This window comes from Calypte anna, chromosome 28, assembly GCF_003957555.1.
Source record: "Calypte anna isolate BGI_N300 chromosome 28, bCalAnn1_v1.p, whole genome shotgun sequence".
Classification (NCBI taxonomy): Eukaryota; Metazoa; Chordata; class Aves; order Apodiformes; family Trochilidae; genus Calypte; species Calypte anna.
In genome coordinates, this window is record NC_044273.1 from 2,901,678 (window position 1) to 2,921,547 (window position 19,870).

Sequence of the window (19,870 nt, forward strand, 5' to 3'; positions counted from 1 at the left end):
TACCAGGTTTATCTGTAGCAAATGGTCATGGTATTCCACCCCAGAAAATGGGGTTTATCATGGAAATTCTGTCAGACCCTTAACTACAGCAGTGCCAGCAGGCACCACTCTAATATTAAAAGCAATTTTGGGTTCAGCCATGTGTTCACAAATAAGTGACATTTGGGAAGTGCAGTTTGAGATTGAGCCTCCATGCTTACATTGTTAAGCAGCGTAGCGTGAAATTACTGAACAAGCAGCAGAGAGAGCTCTGAGCAAATCTAAGGAGAGAAAGTTGAAGTGTGGAAGGAGATGCCCAATTTATTTCCATTGCACTCAGTGACACTTGTCTGTTCAGAGATTTCTATTTAATATTGCCTAAACCAGGCACAGCACACATGTTAATTAACCCTTGGCTACCTTGCTATGGGGTTCCAGGTGAGGTATGGATGCTGTTACACTGGAAGGGCAAAAGGTTTGTTTAAATCTCATTTCCAGTCAAACAGGGACTTAATGAAATCTCAGCTGAGTGTGTACACTCGAGCTGCCTTCAGGTTTATGGAGAGAGGATTCATGGGGAGACACATCCTGGAGTGTGTGGTTTTGGGTTAACTACTGCAGGTTTACAAAGTTTAAAAAAAAATGGCTATATTGATATTTGTGGGCAAGGATAATCTAATAGTTCCTGGGAGCACATCAGAGCAGGTTTTTTTCCCTCTTCCCATGTACTCATTTTTAAAGTTCTTGGAAACTCTCAAGTGGCAGCACTCTGCAGGTCCATTCTACACTGAAACCAGCTGCTTGGGAGGGGATTCTCCTTTCCTTGGATTAGCAATGCAGCTGTCTTGTCCTCTCAGTACTTGTGAGACTGGTGACAAGGTAAGGTTCAAAGCCACTTGTAATGTTCTCCTGGGCATTATCCTGGGGATGAAATTTGGATTCTGCTTTATGGAAAGCAATGTTTGTCACTGGCTCTGTGTTAGAGGGAGCTTGCACAGGAGAAAGTGAGAGTGCACCTTGGAGAAACACAGACAGAGCTGTGCTAATTGCCTGCCAGATGGAGGAGATGTTCTGCTAACCACAGCAGAACCTGACAAGGCTGTAAAAATACATCCTAGCCAGGCTGAAGTTTAACGATCTGAGACACTGGTTCTGCTCTGGCTTTAGAAGAAGCATCAGCATTAGTGAACAAACCAAAAATAGTGGCAGAGTTTTGTGGGCAACCAGGAGTGGTTAAATATGTTTGTGTGAACTTGGAACCAGGATGAATGGATGCTTAAAAATTCAAGTGGAAATTGCTTTGGGGAGTACCCAAGTGAATGAACTACCTGTCCTGTTTGGTTTAAAGCTTTCTGAGAAACTTGTGAGAGGTTTTAAGGTTCTTTCAGAACTGCTTACAAGTTGATGTGGAGGAATTAGAAGGGTGTAATGGCAACTAGGGTGTGATGCTGGGGTTTGTGTCCTAACTTCATCAACGACTTGGATGAGGGTATAGAATGTACCCTCAGCAAGTTTGCTGATGACACTAAGCTGGGAGGAGTGGCTGACACACCAGAGGGCTGTGCTGCCATTCAGAGAGACTTAGACAGGCTGGAGAGTTGGGCAGAGAGAAACATGATGAAATTCAACAAGGGGAAGTGTAGAGTCTTGCATTTGGGGAAGAACAACACGGTGTCCCAGTATAGGTTGGGGGCTGACCTGCTGGAGAGCAGTGTAGGTGAAAGAGACCTGGGGGTCCTGGTAGACAAGAGGATGACCATGAGCCAGCAATGTGCCCTTGTGGCCAAGAAGGCCAATGGCATCCTGGGGTGCATTAGAAAGGGTGTGGTTAGTAGGTCAAGAGAGGTTCTCCTCCCCCTCTATTCTGCATTGGTGAGGCCGCACCTGGAGTATTGTGTCCAGTTCTGGGCCCCTCAGTTCAAGAAGGACAGGGAAGTGCTTGAAAGAGTCCAGTGCAGAGCTACTAAGATGATGAAGGGAGTGGAACATCTCCCTTATGAGGAAAGGCTGAGGGAGCTGGGTCTCTTTAGTTTGGAGAAAAGGAGACTGAGGGGTGACCTCATCAATGTTTTCAAATATGTAAGGGGTGAGTGTCAGGGAGATGGAGTTAGGCTCTTCTCAGTGGTGACCAGTGATAGGACAAGGGGTAATGGGTGTAAATTGGAGCATAGGAGGTTCAAGTTGAATATTCGAAAACATTTTTTTACAGTAAGGGTGACAGAGCCCTGGAACAGGCTGCCCAGGGGGGTCGTGGAGTCTCCTTCACTGGAGACATTCAAAACCCGCCTGGACACGTTCCTATGTGATGTACTCTAGGTGGCCCTGCTCTGGCAGGGGGGGGTTGGACTAGATGATCTTTCGAGGTCCCTTCCAACCCCTAGGATTCTGTGATTCTGTGATTCTGTGAAGATGGAAGCTGTAACCATTGCTGAGAAGTAGCCTTTTACAGTAAGAACATACTGACCAGAACTTTATTAACTTACCAAAGAGCCAATGCCCAAACATAACTTTGTCTTCATCTGTATCAGATGTCTCTGGGGTCTGTTTAGCATATCCCAGGCTCAGTTGGACAGTCTGGGAGCTGGTGGGTTTTGGCACATGCCTTACCACAAAAATCCAGCAGAGTTCTTTGTTTTCTCTCTTCAAGTTTCTCTCCAAGTCTTGTTGCAGCTTTTTAATTACAGCAGGTACTTGCTTCTGTGGTCTGAGGGCTGCTCTAATATCTGCCTGAGTGCTGCCATGGGACAGACAAAATTCATGTCAACTCTTGTGGTGTGGGTAGACCTTCAGGACTGATATCTCTTTGTTCTTAGCAAATATTAATCTCCTTGGGTTCAGAGGAAGGGTATAACAGTCTCCTTTACTTCATGTCTTCAGTTTTATGGTTGTGTACCACTGGGAAAATGATGGCTTCCCTACAGCTGGACGTTGTGCCCAGAAGTGTAAGAATTAACAGCTTTTTAAGTGTTAGTCCATTTATAGTCAATGTAAATGTCTCCATCTGTCCTCAAGGAACCTTGTGTTGCAGCTGACTTCTTTCCACTCAAGGTGACTTTGAGGGCAACCACAGCTTTACTGTTCTACCTCATCTGTGTGAAAAGCTGTGGTTGAACAGCACATCTGTCAGTCACCTCTGGGTGGGAGGGAGACCTTCAGCTATTCTTGGGACTCCCATAGATAATCCTGCTGGGCTGTCACTAGGTCTTTCCAAAGCTGTGATGGGAATTGATTTCAGTCTTCTTTGCCATTCTGCATGGGGAGATCAGACTCTGGCAGAAAATGCTTTTTTTGAAAAAAAAAACAAACAATTCCTATTTAACTAACATGAGTATCAGTCACAGTGTGCACAGAAAGATGCAGAAAAAAATGAGTTTAAAAGGTTTTTCCTTGTGTTGGAGGTACTGGCACCATGTTTCAGGGATGAGCTGGTATCTGAATATTCTGCTTTAGATCTTCCCATTACTGATTAAATAATAAAGCTGAGTAGGGATGGCTTTACTGGTATGTGCTATAGTTAATGTTTGCCTGCATAGGCTGAGTCAAGAAAATCAGTGAGAAATATTTTCCTTTGCAGCTGGAGTTCTTTGGTCATTTTTCCTCCATTTAACTCTTTGTCATGTTGTTTGGGTATTTTTTTTCCTGTTTGGTTGCTGAAGAAGCCCTGGGGAATGAAAAGCAGTGGATGATAATTTTCAGTTGGGTTTTTTTTTTTTCTCTCTTTTGCTACACAAGCTCCAGCAGGGAACTGTTTTGATTTTCTTCTGGAAACTCTTGGATGCAGCTATCAACAGAGGGTCTAAATAGCTAAATTTGACTAGACAACACTTTTCAACCCAAGTGTTCCAGTCAAGTGTCCTTCCTGAAGTCGAGGTGGCTTTTAACTTTCTTACTACTCCAGAAGATACTTTGAGAGTGTACAGAAATTGGTGTGTACCTTACAGGTCAGCTTTTCTATTTCTTTTGCAAACTGGATTGGAAGTAAGTGGATGGGAGAGGAACAGTTTTTTGCCCTTTATATTAAGAGCAGACACTCCTGGATGATAACATCTGCATTGCTATCAGTTGACATTTTCATACCTTCATTTTATCTCCTGTTTACTCCAGAGGGAGTGCTGGAATTATCTCTCTGGGTATAAAATGGGGTCAAGTTCCTTCCCAAATCCTACATTTTATCTTCTGAAATAAGCAGCCTTCATCCCATCCTGTGCAGTAGTGCCATGCAAACCTCCACTCTGGGGCAGCTCAGTCCTGCTCTGCTGTGAAGTCATTTCCCTGGGAAGAAAGGGAAGACAAACTTTGCTTTTCTTTTATTTTTGTATCATACTGGAAAACCAACAGATTTAAAATTTACATTTGGAGTATTTGGGACTCCAAATTGCCTAGTTTATATTTTTCATTGTAAAAATGAAGCTTACTTCTTACTGTTCAGATGTTAGTAGGTTTTCCTCTCATGAGATGTCCTTATTTTCCAAGAAAATAAGTTTCATGAGGTTTTTGCAGAGGCTGATGGGTAATACTGACAAATTGGTCCCCAAAATAAGGGAAATCAGAATTGTATTTTTGCATTACTTTGTATATATGCCTTAACTGACTCTAATGAGACCATTTAAGCTTAGAATACATTAAAAAAGAATTCAATCTGTTGTGGAATAGCATTTCCATAGTTTATTTTTGTCAGACAGATTCAAAATTGCTTTTGTATAAAATTTCTGTATTTTTGGGGTACTTATTTCTTTTGTTATTTGTAAACATCCTTAATACCTTACTCTCAACAAAGCACCAATTTGATGCAATAAAGAGGAATTATTTTTTTTTAATTTATTTTCATGCTACAGTGGAAAGGAGACAGTTATTTCTCTGGAAATGTCTTGGAGCTTCATTTTATCACCTCTCTTCTGAGATTTCCCCCATCATCCCCTTCTGAAGTACTGACTGAGAGGTTGCTTGTCATGAGTTTTGTTAATGAAGGAAGGAAAGAACACTTCATGTTTTTGTCAGCATCATAACTACACCCTGGAGGTTCCCAGGATTTCAGTCCTTGCTGCTGCTGGACCTAAGGACTGATTTCTGGTTGCTTGGCTGGGTGTTAGGCAGGTACATGGCCCGGCCCCTCTGCATGTCCTGCCCTTGGGAAGGGGCATCTGGGAGACTGATTTTAAATCTAGAATGTCATTATTAACTGCTTAGGACTTGATTTACAGCCCAAGGGACATTTCTGCCTGGGGGCAGGGATGACCTCAGGCAGCTCAGCTCCTTCCCTGCTCAGCATAACCCTTAGAGCAATGACTGGGGAAGGATCTGGGGTTTTTAAACAGATTTCTTTTTTAAAAAAACCAACTAGGCCTATTTATGCTCCTCAGCCTAATTTACTTCACTTTAATTACTGCAAGGTATAAAGCATATGGGCCCTGTTTTCTTGCTGCTTAGTGATGACTTTGCCAGCTCAGGGTGACTCTCTGAGAGCTTGCAATGGAAACTGCTGGGATCTCTGGGATGGAAAACTGCCCTGAACCCAGGGAGTCCTGATGTTGCTGGCTTGACACAGTCTCCCATTCTCTCTCTGCCTCACTAGCCCTGTGATTTATAGGCTTGAGGTTGTGGTGTGCTTTGTGCCTGCAGTAAACAGCACAGTGAAGAATGTGCTCCCTCCAGCTTATTCGTTCAGCTTCTCTATCACACAGGAGCCCCTGATAAAGTCTACCAGCCCCAATCATTCATGTGTCAGAGCAGAGGCTTAAGGGTCATCTGGCTTTGGGGAGGCTGGGATGGCAAGGCCATCAAAAATCCCTTTAAAAGCTGCCTTAGCATTGTGCTTTCCTCTGCAGCTGGTGGTGCTCCCTGGGAATTGCTTCAGGGGTGATACGTGGGGGCAAAGAGATGAAGAAGGAAGAGCAGTCTTCTGTTCCACCTGAGAATAAATAACTCAAGAGTGCATTCTGTTCAAGGAGGGTTGAAATGGTGATGTTAGAACTCTGGAAGGCAGTGTACAAGTGTGTAATAGCTGTGAATTGATGTTACACTTTCTCATCAAGTACCTTTCCTTTCTGATGTCCCCCACTGAAGTTCCTTCAGGGTACTAAAAGGCAACATATTTTACCCTCCTGCCTCTCTGCTTTGTGCATGAAAAACACTCAAAAAATAGAGCCCACTTCTTATTACAGTGCAGTGTGAGTAGATTGTTTATGAACTTTTTTTTTTTTAAACTCCATTTTGCTTCATTATTTGTCTTTCCTGATAGCCACGCTCCTAATTTTCTTCCAACATGGTTCCCTCATGGCAGCTGATATGGGGATGGTTCAGAGCTGGGCAGGTCCTAATCTTGGTCATCAGCATTCAGACCTTGCTTATGCTCTGTATTCACCCCACTGGCTGTTTCCTTTGGGACTGGCAGACAATGTCTTGCCTCCCTTATTTATACATCAACTCTCCCTTGATTCTAAGTTGAAACATTTGGAGATACAAAGTTGGAAATATATTTTTTCCTGTCCTTTTGAATACTCCTCATTTCCTGGAGAAAGAATTGAATAGCATGCTAGAAGCAAATCTTGGGTTGTTGAGATCCCCACACTTCATATTCCACCAAAACCAATTACTCACATTCTCCCAAACTGCTGAGAGATCTTCGTTGTCATTGATGTGCTACAAAATGATGGGGTTTACTGCTTCATTTGTTGGTTTACAGGTGTGTAAGACAGCCCAGCATTCAGGTTTCTTTTTTTCAGACACGTGACTAAAAGGCCAAATGATCAGACAGGAGGAGGATAAGAGGATAATTCCCTCGTGTGTCTGGTGTGTCTTGTCACTGCAGAGCTGTAGATCTTCACCAGGCCATGTCAGTTCATGCTGAGTGTGTGCTTAATGCATGAACACAAAGGTGCTGACCTGCAGAAATGATGTTTTCTGCCAATGACAGTGGTTGGTGTTAGGCTGCTTTCCCCTGCAAGCCCTGTGATGCAGAAGAAATAATACCTTGAGAGAACCTCAGAATGCTGTAGACTACATCATAACCACTGGGAAGAAGTCTTTTGTTTATTTTTTTTCTACTGGAATGAGCCTGTCAAAGCAGAAAGGAACTGATACTTCATCAAATCCCCTTCTTGTTGTGCTGCTGAGAGCACTGAACTTCTTTTCCTGTTCTTTCAGCCTTATCTGAGGCATTCAGGATCCCACCGAGGTGATTCTGACCCCTTGGTTGTGTTTGTGCTCATCTTGCAGGGATGAGGGCTTTGTGGATTTGAGACAGATTCAGTAGGCAGCATCCTCACAGGTGCAATCTACAGAATAGTAAAAGATAAAAAAAAAATTAACATGCCAGTTGGGATGGCTGATTTTATTTGCCTAAAATGGAACATGTCACAGAGCATTTTTTCTGTGTTAGCCCAGAATCATCTTGTTTTGAATGGAGTGGGATCCTCAGCTAACACCACTTGTCACTTACCCAACTCTTCTACCCACAAAAAATATCCTCATGGAACATTTGCAGAAGGAAGTTAAGGGAATGAGCAAGAGATCTTGCCCTGCAGCCAGGGACCAGGGGGAGTCAGTGGAAATTTTTGCCTAATTGTTTTGTTTATGAAATTCTGTAGAGGATTTCCAGTGGGTTTCCTAATGAACTGGTTTGTTGTTGAGACTTAGGGCAATGCTGGTAATTAATCTAGAAACAGGGGGTCAAGACTCATCTTCCTTCCCACAAGCTTTCAACTACCAACTAAGACACAAACCATGCACTTTAGGTTTTTCTTCTTCTTCTTCTCCTCAAAGTTTAACTCCTCATTTACTTGCAGAACACTTGCCACTCATTTGTCAGGCACAGAGATGCAATTCATCATAGAATCATATCATGGAATGGTTTAGGTTGGAAGGGACCCTAAAGTTCCAACCCATCACCTCCCACCAGCCCAGGGTGCTCCAAGCCCCATCCAACCTTCAGCACAGCCAGGGATGGGGCAGCCACAGCTTCTGGGGGCAACCTGGGGCTCAGCACCCTCACCCCAAAGAATTTCTTCCTAATGTTCAACCTAAATCTCCCCTCTTCCAGTTTAAAGCCATCACCCCTCATCCCATCCCTCCAGGCCCTTGTCCCAAGTCCCTCCCCAGCTTTCCTGGAGCTTCAGGCACTGGAAGATGATCTAAGGTCTCCCTGGAGCCTTCTCCAGGCTGAACACCCCCAACTCTCTCAGCTTGGCTCCAGAGCAGAGCTGCTCCAGCCCTCAGATCATCCTTTTTTGGCCTCCTGGACTCTATCCAAGAGCTCCTTGTCCTCCTTGTGTTGGGGACATGGAGATCTTGGAGCTCATCCAAATGATGGCCTTTGTGCCTTTGTAATTTTTAATATTTGATTTCTATTAAAAATATCAATTTGGTGAGTTGCTACATCAGGAGAAGAGTTTTTACATTAACTTTTAATATGTTATGGAACAAATGAGGTTCAGTTCAGCATTAATAGCTGGGAAATGAGGGAAACATCCTTACAAAAATAATGCTGGGGGTTGAGGCTGAATGAAGCTGCATTTTCCATATGTCATTTCATTTCATTGCTGCCAGGAGACAGGCTTTTTATTTGACTTTTCTTGTATAGACTCAGTAGTGTTCTTATTTTTAAAAAATCTAGGAAATAAAATAAAGGTTTACACATTCAGGAGCCACAGATTTCCCCACTATCAGTCTTTGAGTTATAACTGGTGAGCCAGGGTTCCTGGTGTGGTCAGATATTTCACCACAGTCTCCAACTTTGAGAAGCAGATAATAAAACAAGAAGTTGAGGAAGAATGCTGTTTTTCTGTGTTTGAAAAGTGCTTCATTGTGCATTTCCTTGTAATATTTTTTCATGTCCCTAAATTGCAAGTTGCCTTTGCCTAAATTGCACTTTACCTTTGTGTGTTCTTATCCTGGATGATTAATAAAGTCATTAACTTCTGAAAAAGTAGAGATGAGGTTAGGAAAAGCCTAGGAACAGATGACATTCCTGAAGATTTTGGGAGTATTAAAGCTCTTCTTGTTGCTGGTTTGGATCTCTGATTCCCAGTAACTGAGGGCAAAGAGCTAACCCCAAAATTGGGTTGAGTTTTGGTGTGCTTTTTTCCCAGCCCTGTTTTCAGGACCTCAGTCCTCAGAGGTCCCAGTGATGAATATTCTGTTGTTTATTCTGTTTGAACTGTGGCTCTGACAGCCTTGCTGTTCCCCAGCAGTTTGGTGGAGTGCTCTGGGGATGGGAAGATAGTTGATTAGAGGTCTTTAAATTTCTCATCTGTCACTCTGAGATGCCAGATGTATCCTTCAGGTTGCCATTTAGCCATGGTCTGTGATTTGGGGATCTCTATGGCTCTTAAATCTTTCATGGGGCTGCTGGTGTGTAGGAGTTGGGTGAATACCTGAACTGGGGCTTGGTGGTTCTGTTTGGGCTCACAGAAAGGGTTTTTATCTCTCCTTAGTGGTGGTGTTTAAATGCAGGCACAATAATTTTAAATCTTGTATTTCTGTAAATTTTAATAGGACTGGAATATGAAAGTGTTGGAATTGGAGAGGGGGAAATGGAATATAGTGAACGTGATCTGTAGAGAGCAGGATAGGGAGAGGTGGAGGTGGGAGGTGTAGGAATAATACCTTGTAGGAAATATGTAGTCTAATGTGTTTATGAGCACAGTTAAATACTTGGAAAGAAGTCTGACTCCCTTTATATGGAAGGGGGAGGCAATAAATGGAAATGGGTATCACTGGCAGGAAATACAAGCTTGCTACTTTTGTCCTGAAATACCTGTAGGGATTTCATTGCAAAGGAAATCTCTTTCCCTTCTTTACCCGCAGTGTCTTCCTCTGATCTCCTTCATTCTCCTCCCTTTCCCCCCTCCCTCACATACATTCCCTTTTGGAGTTGTATTGGAAGCATTTGATGTATTAAGCAGCATCTTGCTGCTGGGTCTGAGGGAAGGGTATGGAAAAATACCCTGGCCAGTATGGGAAGGTGAATGTGACCAAGTGCAGCAGCTGAGGAAATATAAGTATGGTCTGGAAGAAGCCCCAAAGGAAAGAGGCTTTGTAAATTATTCATACTTACTAGTCTGAAAGCAATAAAATTAAATTAAAATTGAAATATAAACATACATCATGTTAGATTTGTGTAAGAAAGGAACTTGGCTACTGCAGGCTGCTGGTAGTGTGGTACACTGGAGATTGCAGCCCACAGTGTCATTTCTCTGAATAGCATCCAAATAGCTCAGTGTGGGGTTTCTTGGTAATCTGTGTGTGCTTCACATACCTGGGAGACTCTTAAGCTGCTGGTGGCCACAGGCTGTCCTGGAGACCTTTGGACTCAGGATTTGCTCTGCTTGATTTGAAGGAGCTGCCATCTGTGTGGTGCAGCATGTTGGTTCCAGGTCAGGATCAGAAAGTGGGCTGTTCCTCTCTTAAGCCATTTTTCATCCTCTGAAAAGGCAGAGGAGGTCATTGATGATGTGTGCTGTAGGGTTCTTCTTTCTAACACTGTACAGGTGCTTTTAAAATTTCTTGAGCAGAAATGATTGCAAATCTGCTCAATACAAATCCCTTAAACCAATATTGATGGAGGTGCTGGTGAGAGGCTTCTGCCTGGTCAGGAATTTGAAGCATGGATACCATCTGTGTTCTTCCTTCCCAGCTTTGGCTAAATTATATTTCCAGCTTTTCTCTCCCACACTATTTTTCATTAAATAAATTGAGTTTTCCTGAAAGGGCCTGTCCAGAAATACTCCCTTTCCACCCAGCAGCCTGGGGTTATTACTGCTCCCCCAGTCAGAGCAGCAGAAGGCAGCCAGGGGTCTTTGCAAAATGAAAAACAGGAGCTGGGAGGGAACTGGAATGGCTGAGAACTGTACAGAAAAAACTCTTTCTTAACTATGGCCATAAATCTTTTAATAATGGCAGTGAAAAATGAAAGAGGAGAAGCAAGTTTAATTTCATGCATTTCTGCCAAGAGAAAGGATAGAATAGTTTGGAGGTGTGGAGGGAGGGTGAAAAGCAAATCCTGCAAAGTGGCTGTAATCCCCTTACCCTCACTTTGAAGCTGAAAAACAATTTGGTGCCTACCAAGCAAAGCTTTGCACCTTAGAGCAGAACTAAAAGGGGTCTCCATTCCTTATGTGCCATCATGGCAAAGCTGTGAGGCAGGTGGGTACTGGGGCATTGCTCCATCTATGACCATGGGCCAAATTTCAGATTACCAGGTGGGCTGCATCTATCTAACAGGGGAAAAAGGACTCTAGCCCATAAGTTGGTGGGGCTGATAAGGAGGGTTTTAACTAGGTTTGAAGGGGGAAGGGGTTGAAACCAGGCTCTCCAGAAAGGAGCCCAAGGGTGGACAGCCCAAGTTAAGAGCCAAATCAGCAGCCCAGGTAAAGTGCATCTGCACCAGTGCACACAGCATGGGCAACACAGAGGAGGAGCTGGGAGCCATCGTGCAGCAGGAAAGCTGTGGTGTAATAATAGCTATCACAGAAATGTGGTGGGATGAGTCCCATGACTGGAGTGCTGCCATGGGTGGCTACAGGCTCTTCAGAAGGGACAGGCAGGGTAGGAGAGGTGGAGGGGAAGCACTGTATGTTAGAGAGTCTCTTGACTCTGTAGAAATTAAGGAAGGATATTGAGGTGCTGGAGCGGGTCCAAAGGAGGCAGCTGGGCTGGTGAAGGGATCCAGCACAGATCCTGTGAGGAGAGGCTGAGGGAGCTGGGGGTGTTGAGGCTGGAGAAGAGGAGGCTCAGGGGAGACCTCATCACTCTCTCCAACTCCCTGAAAGGAGGTTGGAGCCAGGGGGGGTTGGGCTCTTTTCCCAGGCAACTCTCAGCAAGACAAGAGGGCAGGGTCTCAAGTTGTGCCAGGGGAGGTTTAGGTTGGAGATGAGAAAGAATTTCTTTCTGGAGAGGGTGATCAGGCATTGGAATGGGCTGCCCAGGGAAGTAGTGGATTCTCCGTGCCTGGAGATGTTTCAAAAGAGCCTGGATGTGGCACTGAGTGCCATGGGCTGGGAACTGCAGCAGGAGTGGATCAAGGGTTGGACTTGATGATCTCTGAGGTCCCTTCCAACCCAGCCCATTCTATGATTCTGTGATCTTTTTAAGTCCTAAGTGAGAATTCTGTTAATTCTGTGCTTCGTGGGTAACTAAGTCAAAACACCTGCAAGTAGTCTTTGTGTAGCCATGTGCAAGGTTAAGGGTGTAATCCCAGAGGTTAATTTTAGTACTTGAACTGCATATTGCACATTTTCTTTGGTTTAGGCATGTGTGGTTTAGATGCAGAATTGAGTTCTTGTTGTAGCCTTTTTGAGTTCTCCAGTCTTGTGAATGATTTATGTGCAGTGTCACGATGTATAATTATGGAGTCTAACTGCCCTGTTCTCTAGGTTACTCTTTTGTTCCTTTAAGGCTTTTTCTGTTACAAAGTGATATTAATAACCTTTTCTCAGCATGAGAAACTCTGCAAGAGCCTGGCTAACAGATGGAAAATAGGTTTGAGATCAGACTCAGACCTTGGCCAAAAGCTGTTACTGCGACAAGGAGGTTTTATCTTGGTCGTGGTAGGCTTAGAGGGAGAGGAAAATTCTTGGGAAAGATTCGTAGCACTTGACCCACTCTGGTAACCCAGCACCAGTCTTGCAGACCTGTGTAGGGTGTTAATTTGCCTCTGGAGAAAGGCAGATTCAGCTGCTGAGGAAACGTTCCTGGGATCTCAGGTGGTGTTGGTGTCTCTCTTGCAGTGTACTTGCCGCAAAGACATGGTGAAGATTTCCATGGATGTCTTTGTGAGGATTCTGCAACCAGAACGTTATGATTTATGGAAACAAGGAAAGGACATTGCTGTCCTGGACCATATGAAACCCACGGCTCTGACTAGCCCAGAACTAGATGCCTGGAATGAGGCAAAACCAGAGCTGAAGTCTAAACTGCTTCGCAGGTAAAGAGAAAAAGGAATTGTGTCTGAGTACTGTGTTTTATCTTAACTGCTCTCATTCTTAGGTTTGGATAGTTCAAATTCTTTTTTTAAACACTTTGTCTTGTAATTTTTCATGAGTAATGTGTTCCCTTGTTCTGTTTCCTTCAAATGTTGTAGAAGTGCATGTTTTCTGAAGGTAGGATGCTCTCTGCCCTCTCACATCTCATCTCTTATCCTCAAAGACAAAAAAAATAAAATATAGCTTCAGTCATCAGAAAGCAGGAGATAAACCCCATCAATTGCAAAAGGGATTTCATGCATGCCTTTTTGTGCTTCCTTTGATCTCTGTAATAATTTCCTACAAGTTTGGGGGTTTTGTGTATTTCAGCATGCTTGAATTGAAAATTTGGCATGCTAACCTGTTACTCTTGGACTCTTGCTTTATAGGATAGGAGATGAGGAAGAGGACAACAAACACCGGTACGTGACTTCTCTCATCAACTTAAATAACTTCATTCTTATTCCTGTCAAGTTTTGTAAAACAAGCTCTGAAGGTGTTTTCCCTTTTCAGTTAGGTTTTTTTTTTTCATGTCTGCTTCCTTGAAAAGGCAGAGAAAACCCTTGGGCATTGAGGTTTCTCAGACCTCATCTTGGGTTGGCTCAGACATGAGCTGCCGATGGGAGAACTTCCTTATCAAGCTTACTTGAAGAATAAGACTCTTCTAGTTCTCATCTAGTATTTGTTGAATTTCTGGTGTGAATATTGGCAGTCTCTGGAAATGGTACTGCTTCATCCAGATAAATTCTGTTTGTAATTCCAGTTCCAATAGCAAGTCTTGGAAATCCAGGAAAAAAGCTCTAAGTAGACTTCAGGTTTCTGGGGCCCTCTTTGAGAGGATCTTCGAGTAGCTGTTTAAACATGACTGACCTAATCATTTGATGATAACTGATTTGTTTAGGCATTTTATCAAAGGAAAAAGATAACACACTAGTTTAGATTATCCCTTTTCCTCTAGCACTTGCCTTTTTTGTCTTCCAAGAGTTTTTTGCTTAGTCTGGTGAGCCTGTGTCTTGCCTTTTCCATCTGAAATGATTTGCCCATTATTTTATAACACTGAAATGGGGAACTATGTTCCCCAGCAGATCTGTGCTCCAAAAATACATAACAAATCAGGTATTATGGCAAATAGCTGATGTCTGCAATGTTGCTCCACTCCAGGGGTTATCTTCCTAAATGTTTTCAGCTATTCTTTCTATAGTCAGCTTTGGGAAAAGCAGTCTAGTCTGAGAGTCAGAAATCATGATTTCTACACTATGGTCAACAACTGAACTCCAGTGGGTCCCTGGATCTTTTTCTTCTACATCCAGAAATTGGGAATCTCTTTACTGCCATTGGCCATTAGGGTTATTTATATATAAGAAATGTTTGCACAGTTGCAATGTACTGGATCAACACCAAGGATTATTTTCCTTCTGCTTATCAGAGAAGCCTCCCTCTTAACCTGAGCTGTCACAGAAGATTCAGGTACTTTCCCCCCCTTATCTCTCTTCATTGTTTCCTAGATTATGTCAGTATTATCCTGAAGCAGTTTTGAAGCTGTTGAACACTGCTTAGCAGTAGTCTCTCTCCTATGCTTGGAGAGACATAATTTTACTTGAAGACAGACTTTTCTCAGCAGGATGGACTTTATTGGAAGAAAGGGATTCACCTCTGCTCAGACCTCTTCACAGTTGTATCGACTTAATTTAAGTCACTTTGTGGTCTGTTCTTCAAAGAGAACAATCACTACTTTTTGCCAGCTCTCCTGGAAAATGGAGCTTTTAAACTCTGCAGAGAGAGATGTTATTTCTTCTGAGGTCATTCATACTTACCTTGAAAAACTCAGCTTTGTTTACTTTATGCTTGCAGCAGGAGGTTGTTTTAGTCCAGTCCACAAAAAGCCTGGTGCTGGTATGTGAGTTATGTCACATACAGAACATCTTCACTTCTAGAAATGTACACCCTTCAGCTTGTCAGTCTGGAAGCAGAGTTTCTCTAAATGATGTTCTTTCTGCCTGTCTTAATTTTTCTCTAACTTAAGAGCATTGCAAAAAGATTTTTCTTTTTTTTTTTTTCTTCCTGTGGTTTGTGATTTAATTTTTGCCTGGCATATTTCTACCCCACAGAAATAAACCACATGCTTTACTCAAAATAACTCATAACACTTGAGTCTACTCTGCTGTTTTCTTCACCAAGTATGGAAAGTTCCAGCTGCAATGGAAAAGTCTTACAGGTTTATCTCCTCCTCCCACCTTGCTTTTCCCCCCACAGAGAAGGTGATGTGTACATAGAATATGGGTGAAGTGAAAAGCTGATCCTTCTGAGTTCAGCTGAGTGTTCCTGCTAATGAATGTCTTGCAGGTGTGAAGTTAACATCTATACTTGGAGAGCTACCATATGGCTAGAGTCTAGCAATTATAAATCCCTGTGCATATGGATCAACTTTCTTTTCTATTAATCATCCATCTCAGGTTGATTTATCTTCTTTTCTTCCCTCTTGCTTGGTTACCTGATGAAGGGCTCTTCACTCCTTTGTACACCAAATCTAATTAACAGATGAACTTCTTGCCTCTGAGGATGGGAAGCTGAATTTTGGGGTTCTTTTTAGAGTTTTGGGCCAGTGGTTTGTGTTTCATGGTTTGTGGCAGGATGGGAGATGTGAGGGCCTGGAGCAGGGAGGCCATCTGGAACCTGCTGCTTTCAAACCAATCTTGACATGCTAAAATTGGGGTAAAAATGTCAGGTCTGCAAAATCAGTCTCTTTTGAGAGCTGGTTAGACTTAAACCCAACATTCAAGCAGCTCTTTGATAGATCCTATAAAAAAAAAATTAAAGTTAAAAATAAAATTGTTCTGGGTCTGGCTGGGGTGGAGTTAACAAACCTGAGAGCAGCCCAGGGGCTGTGGTTGGGATTTGGTGGCTGTGCCCATCAGGCTCTGGTGGGTTGGCTCTGGCTGGGCACAGCTTGCACCATGGCAAGGCTTTCTCTTTTTATCTGCCCCTTGCCTGGTGACTCAACTAGAGGTAGGCAGGAGCCTGGGAGGGGACACAGCTGAGCCAGCTGCCCCAAAGGGGGATGTTCTGTACCATAAAATGTTAGACTGAGCAATAAAAACTGGGGTAGAGACAGAAGGGGGGTTGATAGCTGAGGAGCCATTGGTTTCAGACTGGCTGGGCACTGGTCTGCCTGTGGCAGATGGTGAGTGGATTTCCTGTGCTGATTTCTTTTTATTTTTGTCTCTTCACCTATGAAACTCTCTTGGACTCAACCTACAAACTTTCTGCCTCTGGTTCTGCCTGCTTTCCCTCCCTGGCCCACTGGGGACTGAGCATGGGTGCTTGGCTCCTGATAAGAGTTTTTAACCAAAAGACATTTTCCTGACTTCTGAATTTGTATTTGTTTTGGCACTGTGGCAACTGTCATCTCTTCTTTGCCTCTTTAGAAGGAGCAGCATTGCTGTTGGCTTGTTAGTAATTACTCTGATCATATTAATGTGCACTTTTTTAGTTTATTTCTTCATAGATCCTTGGACCCTGTGAATTATAATACTGTGAAGTCTTAGCCTGCCTACAGATGATGCTGAATGCATTCATTACAGTGTGTTTTTAGAACCTAGCAGTGCTGGGTAGTGTTTCAAAGCTGGAAGATGATGCTTTGCAGAATTCCAGCAATTTGCCAAAGGGAAGCATGTACAGAATGGAAAGAAATGATGGGGTGGAGGCAGAGGATGAAAGGAAGATTGATAACAAATTTTCATCTGTTTTGAAATGCAAGCAAAATAAATGTATAATACAATTAAAATAATCTTAACTGCAGCTCGTGAGCTTGCATGAGTATTGGTGAGAAAAGCTCTGCAAGAAACTCAGAAAATTCTCTGAATGGGTCTTAAATGTTGTTTTATGCAAGGTTCATCTGTTCCTTTCAGATACCTGCTTTGCCCTGTAGTTATTGTTGGCCACCTTGTGTTTCCTCTCCAATAAAGATCCTTCTGTTTTGTATCCAGCTTTTTAAGGCTGTGATAATTTTATATATAAGGCTGTTCTTTTATGTCAGATCACACTTGTGTACTTCTAGGTCTCACAGAAAAAGAAGTCAACCAAGAAGACATAAAACAGAGGATCAGAAGTCTCTTGGGGATGTCATGGGTATGGAAACTGCCTTGGAAGATGTTAAAGTGAAAGAGGACCTGAAAAGAGGGCCAGAGCTGGAGGAAGAGGAGAGAAGCAAAGGCATTGAAGGAGAAGGTGAGGGCCCAGCTCTCTGATGGCAGATCAGTGAAGAACTGGGGCAAGCTAGCTCTCTTAAAACATTTTTATAAATAACTTGTCTGCTCTTGTTTATTTCTGTTCAAGTGCCAGTGCTTTCCCAATATTATATCTATACTCACTGAAATAGACCATCATTTACAGCAGCAATTGATTTTTTTTTTCCCTTCTCTTTAAAGATTCAGTTCAAATAGCTTTCTTGGCAGGGCTTGAAATTTCTGCCAAAACTATAACAGATTTGTAAAAATATGTATTGGGGGAGGAATATTTTAAAATATCTTGTAGAGAAACAAATAAATATATTTGCTGTCCTACTCTGAAAAGGAAAGATTAGTGCACTCCCTGGTGCAATTAATATTTTCTCTTTTTTCCTCTCTTCCTCCCAGTTTCTTACAGAGACTGTGGATAAAGTCAGCCTTAGGCTGGGTGGGATCCACAGCTGCTGCATGAGTTCAGGTTGCAGGTTTGGTTTTCTTCAAGCCCAGCTGTGGGAGGGAAGCTCTCTGCATGGCTGAGATGAATACCAGTCCATAACAACTCCAGTCCTTTAGGATTTCTTCTGTATGAAAGCTCAGGTTCCAAAGGCAGAGGAGTAGAAGCTGATAAACTGACAGAGCTGTTTTCCACTCATCTGTGGCTAAATTTATGTGCAGTCTTTGATAAATCACTTTACCTTTCTCTGCTCACTGACACAGCTGTACACTGGACATAATATTTTTAGTATTATGGTCTTGCTGTAAGCAGCAGTGGTTATGTAGTTGTGTCTTGGATGTGCTTTCTCCTTGAGGCACTCTGGAGCAGAAACACTAATGAATTCATTTCAGATGTTTGGTGTAGGTATCCACTCTTTGTTCAGATTTCTGACCCAGATACCTTAAGGTGTTTGCTTTTGGTTTTTATGACTCAGCTTTTTGTTCATAATTTATGATGTTGCTATTAATACATTTAGAATTCTTCACAGCTTGTCTTGGGACTTGAAATGAAGAAGGAGAACCTTTAATCTCAGCTCTTTTCTGGCTGTGCTAGGCAGCAGAAATCCAGCCCCTGAGTCAGCAGGTGTGCCTGATAGGAGTCCTGCAGTCTTGGGCTACAAACCATAGATCTTACAGGAGGATTCTTCTTTGTTGTTGTTGGTTTTAATAATGTGAGAAGAAGCAATGAGATTCCAAACTGCAAAACAGTGGGCTGGTTTCTACCACATTTCATTAAATGCCATTCCCACCCATCCTCATGAGCATAGTTGTGAACAAGCTACATAATTACATAAAGGAATATTGTGACCAAGCTGCCAGTAAACTAGAACTGAAAACTTTTTCAGCTTTTACCTGGGTGTAATAGCAAACTGCTGCATAATTGCTTTTTAGATGACCGTGTGCTATGTGAGGGTTTTGCTTCAAGCAAGATCTCAAGAGCTGGCCAGCTGCCAAGCAGTGGCTCCTCTCTCACTGATGTTTTTTTCTGCATTGTTGCTTGAACTGGCAATATAAAGTCATTAAGAGGTGAAGCTGTTCAGGGTGATGGAAGGATTATCATGAAACAATGTCACAGCACATGAATTTGTGCTCCAGGCTTTCTGGACTTTTCTAGCATCATGCAGAGAAAATAAAGCCTTGTCAGAAATCTTCTGGCAGTTGCTGTGACCATCTACATGTCTGTAGCACATGCTGTGTGCTGTTCTGGGAAGGACTGAGAAGGCACAACTCCTAGAAGCAAGCACAAGGTGTTTACCTCCTGCTTTGGCTTTCTGCTTTTGTACCAGTCGTGTTTTTGTATTCTGTTAGCACAGGTAATGTGCAGGATAGAAAACCTGGAGGTGTAGGGATTGTTCTGGGACAATATTCTCTGTGAAAACATGAACTTTATGTTTAGGAGGAACTTTGGGATGGTGGAGTAGGCTTTATGATTCCTTCAGCTTCTGCACAGTCTCCCGTATTAAAGTAGAAAAAGTAAAAAAGTACTTAAAGTAAAACCTTTGAGTGCAACCATTAGACAAACACAGACATCTTGAAGGATGCAGTGCTGTATTAGACTGCTTTCTCCTGTGTTCAGCTTTATCTCTGTGTTTCTGCTAGATGGATAAGCCTAATTTACAATTGTTTTCTGAGTGCAAATTATGTAAGTGAAGTTGTGGCTAATCTACTGATGCAGAAGTCCATCTCTGATTGTCTTTGCCTGTTACTGCTCTAGGAGGCGAAGTCCATCCTCTTATCATCTCATTGCCCAATGTCAAGGTGTACAGACAGTCCCATGCAAGTGCTTTGATTTCCTCACCAACATCTCTTCCTCTCATAGGTATTTTATACCTGCAGTTTATGGAACTCTGTTTAGTGTTACAAGTTCTCTCTAAACAAGTCAGTCTTCTCACCATAAAACCCCTCCTCATGCTCCTTTCTCCCCCTTCACTAGCTCTGCTACGTGTGCCTTCAGCAGGACAGGAGTGGCACTCTTCTGCTCACCTCCCTTGATGGTTTGTGCATAAAGTTCCCTTTCCTGGATTGACAGGAAGCTGAACATGAGCCAGCAGTGTGCCCAGGTGGCCAAGAAAGCCAATGGCATCCTGGCCTGTATCCGGAACAGCGTGGCCAGCAGGTCCAAGGAAGTGATTCTGCCCCTGTACTCAGCCCTCGTGAGGCCACACCTGGAGTACTGTGTCCAGTTCTGGGCCCCCCAGTTCAGGAAGGATA

At 43.0% G+C, this 19,870-nt stretch overlaps 1 protein-coding gene across 3 annotated transcripts in view; it reads left to right on the top strand.

Annotated features, from left to right (window-relative positions):
• The window catches only part of KDM4B (lysine demethylase 4B), an 88,848-nt gene that overhangs the window by 42,530 nt on the left and 26,448 nt on the right, over positions 1-19,870 (top strand). For 2 of the 3 annotated variants that reach the window (XM_030466367.1, XM_030466366.1), the window contains exons 9-11: positions 12,705-12,901; positions 13,328-13,360; positions 16,996-17,165. In XM_030466367.1, coding sequence (XP_030322227.1) covers positions 12,705-12,901; positions 13,328-13,360; positions 16,996-17,165 — 400 coding nt within the window. The remainder of the gene's footprint in view (positions 1-12,704; positions 12,902-13,327; positions 13,361-16,995; positions 17,166-19,870) is intronic. The other variant, XM_030466368.1, reaches the window with a different exon arrangement.